Source organism: Micropterus dolomieu, linkage group LG05 (assembly GCF_021292245.1).
Source record: "Micropterus dolomieu isolate WLL.071019.BEF.003 ecotype Adirondacks linkage group LG05, ASM2129224v1, whole genome shotgun sequence".
Classification (NCBI taxonomy): Eukaryota; Metazoa; Chordata; class Actinopteri; order Centrarchiformes; family Centrarchidae; genus Micropterus; species Micropterus dolomieu.
In genome coordinates, this window is record NC_060154.1 from 33262419 (window position 1) to 33268867 (window position 6449).

The 6449-nt window shown below is 42.1% G+C and overlaps 2 protein-coding genes across 2 annotated transcripts in view; one reads left to right on the forward strand and one right to left on the reverse strand.

Moving 5' to 3' along the window:
* Positions 1-2692, forward strand: part of ndufa11 (NADH:ubiquinone oxidoreductase subunit A11) — a 19420-nt gene extending 16728 nt beyond the window's left edge. The window contains exon 4 of the mRNA XM_046049207.1: positions 2483-2692. Within this exon, the coding sequence (XP_045905163.1) occupies positions 2483-2595 (113 nt within the window). The 3' untranslated portion in view covers positions 2596-2692. The remainder of the gene's footprint in view (positions 1-2482) is intronic.
* LOC123970852 (CMP-N-acetylneuraminate-beta-1,4-galactoside alpha-2,3-sialyltransferase-like) overlaps positions 1-6449 on the reverse strand; it is an 82678-nt gene that overhangs the window by 37466 nt on the left and 38763 nt on the right. The gene's annotated exons all lie outside the window — the stretch shown is intronic.

Genomic DNA, 6449 nt, shown 5'->3' on the forward strand with positions numbered 1-6449 from the left:
ACTTCCAGCTGAGGCACAAGGAGGGGTTGGGTTTACCAGCTGATCCACAGTCTTAAACAGAAACCTGGGATTGTGTTTATGTGTAGTAATGAGTTCAGAAAAATAGTGTGTTCTCGCATCCTTAACCATGTTATTGTAGTTAATTAATAAATCCTTCAGACTGAGGTAATGGACTTGGAGACTGGATTTTTTCCATGCATTCCCTTTTTAGGCTGCGAATGCTGTCATTTATCCAGGGTTGCTTACTAGCTTTAGACGTAGGCCTAACCTTTAGAGGAGCAGTAATATTTAGTGACAACAAGCAGATATGATTGAAGTGATCGACCAGATTGTTGGTGTTGGAATCAGACAGGTGTTGGCTTTGGCTCTGAAAGAATGCGCAAAACTTTGAAACACTTTGTTCATTAAAGATGCGAGAACACACAGAGCTTGGTGAGGCGGCATGAGTAACAGGCGAATCGCAGCTAAAAACAATACATCTGTGGTCAGATATGGTCATGTCCACTAATTCCACAGAGGAAATGCTGACACCCAGGGTAAAAACCAAGTCCAGTGTATGACCACGGTTATGCGTTTGCCCTTTGACATGTTGTTTGAAGTTAAAAGAAGTGGCCATATTTAAAAGTTGTATCGAGTATCAGTTGCATTAACATTGGTGGGGTCATCAACATGAATATTAAAATCGCCACAAAGAACAATTCTGTCATAATTTAAAACCAGAGTAGATAAAAATCCTCCAGGCGGTTTTGGGGGGCGATAAATTATAACAAATATGATAGGTTGCAGCCCTCCAACTTTAAGAGTGAGAACTTCAAAGGAGTTAAATTCATCACAGCGTACTTGATGACATTAAACATTTTTCCTACACACGCTCACTAGCCCACCACCACGACCACTGACCCTCGGTTGACTAAAACAGTCATATTGAGGCGGACACAGTTCAGCTAGCTGGCTGTAGTCATTCATTTGCAACCAGGATTCAGTTAAAAAATCTAGATTTGCAGACAAGATAAAATCATTTAAGATAAAAGTCTTACTTGAGAGAGATCTCACATTGAAGAGAGCCATTTTAAATGTGTTTGTTCTAGGTGCTGGAGTTGGTGCAGTTGTTCTAATCCTTAAGAGATTACTATGATTGCTGTGTGGGATGTGCACATTTCAGTTTACTGGTCTATGCGTGATGATGACAGGAATAGAAGTCTGTGGAACAGCGCTGGTAGCAGACGGCTTTACATGCCAGCAGGTGGAGACAGTTGTTTGTGGCAGAGAGGCAGAGATCTGTTCAGTGAGCGGTGGTGTGTCCAGGTGTGCTGCATGAATGATTAGTCATTCACGTAAATCATGTGTGGACCGCACCACATGCTGTATGTGAGCAGCTAACATTTCTGAGCCCCGTTTGTTTGGGTGAAGTCCGTCTGTCTTAAAAAGAGACATTCTTTGGCAGAAAATATTAAAATTATCCACATAACGATGAGCCCTGCAGGCGGACTGGAGCCAGTCGTGGAGGCCAAGGAGTCTACTGAAGCGGCCAGCACCGCGACCAACTGTGGGAATGGGACCAGAGATAAAAACACACTGCTTTAAAGACGGTTCAAATCTGATTTTGTTGGGGAGAAAAGGGGATGAGGAGATGCCGGTTGTGTGGTTCCAGAGCAGGACTGAGCAGAATCTGCTTCAACACTGCATGCGGACTGAGAATGGAGTGTGTGAGCTGCCGAGTGTTGTGTTGGAGTAGCAGTAACATACCTGAGAGCCCCCCCCCCCTTTCTTTTTGTGTCCATACAGTTTGTGGAATGTCCCTATCTTTGCATTCTTTGTAGCCATGATGTTGGTTTTGTTGTTGACTGCCAATGTTTCCCACGCGTAGACTTTTCTTGATGGGCCGCCGAGGTATATCTGGCAGTTAAAGACACAGTGAAGACACCAGTGCAGTGACTGTCCCCTTCACTTTTCAGAGCCCCAGATTTCCCAAAGCACTCTGATTAGATACTGCTCTCCTCCTACCTCAGACTTGTCTAAAGGTGCTGCAGCTACAAGTGCATCTTGTTTTTGGCTACAATGAAATCAAACATGTTTGGAAACTAATATAGCATCTTGGAAAGCTCACGAGGTGGTCAGTACCCGTCGTGACAGGCATGCAGATTGCATGCTGATAGGAGGGCTAGGATCTGAGAAATTTGTCCTTCGGGGACAAAATATGTCAATGAATGATTGAATTATTAATTTTTATTACTGAGTAAAGCTGATGATACATGAAAATTTTTGAGCAATGTTGCTGGGCAAGTCCAACTACGTTTTGAACGGATAGCGGGGTGGGTTATTACGGTAGTAATCTTTACTCATTACCATTGACGGCAACATTGCCCAGCACCATTGCTCTAAAAGTTGCTCCATGCATCATCAGCTTATGAGTAAAAATGTTCTAAGCTTACCTAACTGAAGCCAAATTCTGTGTGTGTGGTGTGTGTGTCCCCATCCACAGCTCATAGTGCTATGACCGGTACATCAGCGTGTCTGGGTCTGGGTACACTGGCCTTCTTCACAAAAGTTGGCAAAATGGAGGGATGGAAGCTGGCTGGACCCCCCAAACTATGAGGAGGAAGATTGTTGTAAGATTTACTGTATGTTCATTCATGTAATAAAGTTGTTGTGAAAATGACAAAATAAACTCAGTTCACCTGATTTAATCCCAGTTGTTGAAAACAAGACTCAGTTTAATTACAGGAGTGTCATGGGTTGGAAATGACACTAAAGTAGCAGTTTGAATTTTCCCATTTATTAATTTTACACGTTTCTTAAATTTTATTATGAATAAGTGCTGATGAGTGTTAATTTTTTTTGTGTGTGTATGTGAAAAGATAGGTACACACGTACACATGGTGGTAACAGCCATCAGAAAATTAAGAAATAAATGTTGAAATATTCTCCCATAGTAGCATCAGCCTAACCCTGTATGTAATCAGCCTGACACAGTCAGAAGCATTTTTTGTTGTATTAGCTGAAATGATCATCAGATGCTCTGGGGGGAAAAGAAATCCAGTATCTGTGGCTGTTGCAGGCCTATAATAAGAACAGCCAATAATTTCACTCGGTCTGAATAAAATGCTTGGCTGGCCTAGGTGCATGCTCTCATAATACATGAACATGTGTTTTGGGGAAGTGGCTTTGGAGGGAGGCCTAAAGGGAGAGGGTGGAATTTTTTAGGTTACTTTCAAAAGCTACCAGTGCATCTCAGAAAATAAGAATATTGTGGAAAAGTTCATTTAAAATTTTTTAATTTAAGTTAGAAAGTGAAACTTTACTATAAATATTTCAGGCTTGTTTTGCTTCAATCTTGATTACAGCTCAGGAAATAGTTTATATCTAAAAAATATTGGAATAAAGAATGTATAAAACACAACCACAATCATGGGGAGACTTCTGATGTGACAGTTGTCCCGAAGACACTCATTGGGCGCTTCTCAATTACCTTATTTGGCATTTCCTTGCTCCTCAATCCTTGCTCAAACCGGAAGTTGTTCTGCTCCGTCCCAAAGCTCTTATTTGTTCTCCCAGGAGCGAGCTCTGAGAAGTTATGAGATAGAAAGTCGGATGTCGTGTACTGATCAACATGCCACCTGATTGCATAGACCTTTCCATTTATTCATTTAGCTGACACTCTTATCCAAAGTGACTTACAATTGCTATTTATGTCAGTGGTCACACGTCTCTGGAGCAACGAGGGCTTAAGTGTCTTGCTCAGGCACACATTGGGGTCTCACAGTGGATTCGAACCCGGGTCTCTCACACCAAAGGCATGTGTTTATTTACTGCCCCACCCCAATAGATCACAAGATCACTGCAGTTTCATATGAGAGAAATCAGACAACAGATTGAAAGTTTATCACCACCAAGTTTTATATTTGATTTGTTTAATGATTCGTGGTTTAGTAAAAATCAGTTACTGCCGTCATCAGAAACAGAAGTCGCTTTACACTTTGGAGGAAAGCACGTCTCATTTCTTTAAAAACATATTTCCTCGTTCCTTCTCTCCTCCGATGGTTTCAATGCATCCCCGGTGGGCGGGACTAAGACACAAGTGAGGGAAACGTGAAAGCAATTAAGAGAATTGAGAAGCACCCATTGACCCCCTCCACAAGGAGGGTAAGACACAGAAGGTCATTGCTGAAAGGACTGGCTGTTCAGAGTGCTGCATCAAAGCATATTCATGGAAAGTTGACTGGAAGGTTAAGTGTGGTAGGAAAAGGTGCACAAGCAACAGGGATGAGCACAGCCTTGAGTGGACTGTCAAGCAAAGCCGGTTGAAGAAGGGAGCTTCACAAGGAGTGGACTGAGTCCTGGCGCCAGTGCATCAAGAGCCACCAGGCACAGACTTGTTCAAGAAATAAGCAACAAGCGTCTTACCTGGGCTGAGGAAAAACAGAACTGGACCATTGGTCGAAAGTTCTCTTTTCAGATGAAAGTAAATTATGTATTTCATTTGGAAATCAAGGTCCCAGAGCCTGGAGGATGAGCGGAGAAGTCAAGTGTGAAGTTTCCACAGTAGAGAAAGTAACAGTACAAATACTTTGTTACTGTCCTTAAAGCCTCTTTTCCGTTTCTGGTACCAGCTCAACTCAACTGACCTCGACTTGGTTTTGGACTCCCGTCCTCCATTTTTCATTGAAGATAGTACCCTCAATGTAGTTGGTTGTCATAGCAACGCCACACACACAACTGCCGTGACGTAAAGTTTAATGTGACACACACATGCAACACACACACAGCTGTCTCTTGATTCAAGTTAAAACGTTTCAGCATTACTCAGAATGTTAAGACAGATAAGCGGTACGAAAATCTTACAGCTGTATTTTCCTCTGCCGTTGTTGCTGGAGTCTGCTGCGTTGGCTTTAATGGTCTGTGTGACTGTGGCACCAGAGGGCTCTGTGAGCGGCCACTTGCGGAGCCCCTCAACTCTGAAAACCGCCAATATTTGAAATCTACATAGTTGATTTCTCACTTCAACCCAGCTGGCCATCAACAACGTTGACCTTTGGTTGGATATAGGTTGCGACGTCTGATAACCAAATTCCAACGTCAGGTCAACGTCTAATGCCAATATCAATTTGATGTGGAATATTGACATCGTCCGACGTGGATTTTTTGTTGGTTTTAAGTTGAAGTGTTAAGTAACCACAATCCAATGTATTCCAAATGTCTCGTACCAATGTTATTTTGATGTAGAATACCAACATTTGGTCATGAGGTATAGGAACCAAAACCCAACATCTCCCAAACTTCATGATGGTAACGCCCCCACAATGTTAAATTACAATGTCATTATATGTTGATATTTTCTTGGTTTGGGGTTACACAATCCAGCGTCTTCCAAATATCTCTGGCCAACATCATCTTGACGTAAAATACCATCATCTGGTATAGGAACCAAAACCCAATATCTGTAAAACATTGCTAACATCGATAAACACTGATGTTTTGTTTGTTCTAAGTTGTGGTGTTAATTATCAAAAATACAACAAGAGTTCCACCTTCCAAAAGACTGCTAACGTCTGATGTAGGATGCACACTACATTGACTACAAATTTAATTTGTGGTATTTCATTCTTATGTAGAATGCAGACATGATAATGTGACCTATATGCAACGTTTAGTAAACATAAAACATCCAGCAAGCATGGCATATTATTGTATTTAAAGTTCAAATTGTTATTCATCCTTTTTTTTATTTGCTACTCCATACAGGTAGATCCTATCAAGTTTGGCCCAGTTGTAGGAACAAGTGCTTCCCTAGGAGTGTGCTGATCCAAAATTAACTAGAACTGCAAGCAGTTGCACCCCTCACACGAGTCGACGGCGCCCCGCTGTGGCTGGTGAATAAATGACAAGAGTTTAAAAATTAAAGGGAGTTGCGGTTAAAGGAGATCTAAAATGAATTAAAGCTGCAAGCAGCGTTGGGCGGGCCCTCGCACTTGTAAGCGCGTCCGCGTGTGAGCCGGCCGATTTGCATATTCTGGAGCTCTGCCGGTGCGGCTGTGAATTTGCTACGCGGTTATGACGCCGCATGAAGGTGCTATATGTCACTTCCTGTGTCCCCTATGTGGAGCTACATAGCACTTGCCGCTATGAATATAAATCGGTATTGACGTGTAGATGTCTGCGGGGTGGGAGAGTTATCAAGCACGTAAAGTTTGTTTCAGATGTGAGCATGTACACTGAACAATAATGTACCCAAACAATAAAATAAATTCCTTTTATATTTCCCTGCCTTGTTGTTTATGTGTACATACAGAGGAAGAATGTGAGAACAGCACACATTTCATCGTTACTGTGTGTTAGAGCATGGGAGAACAGTGGATACTTTTAATACAGCCCACACCCCTAATACTGTGTAACTATAACAAGTAGAGAACAGAAGAAAAAGATGTTCTTTCTTTACAACTGTCTGCATA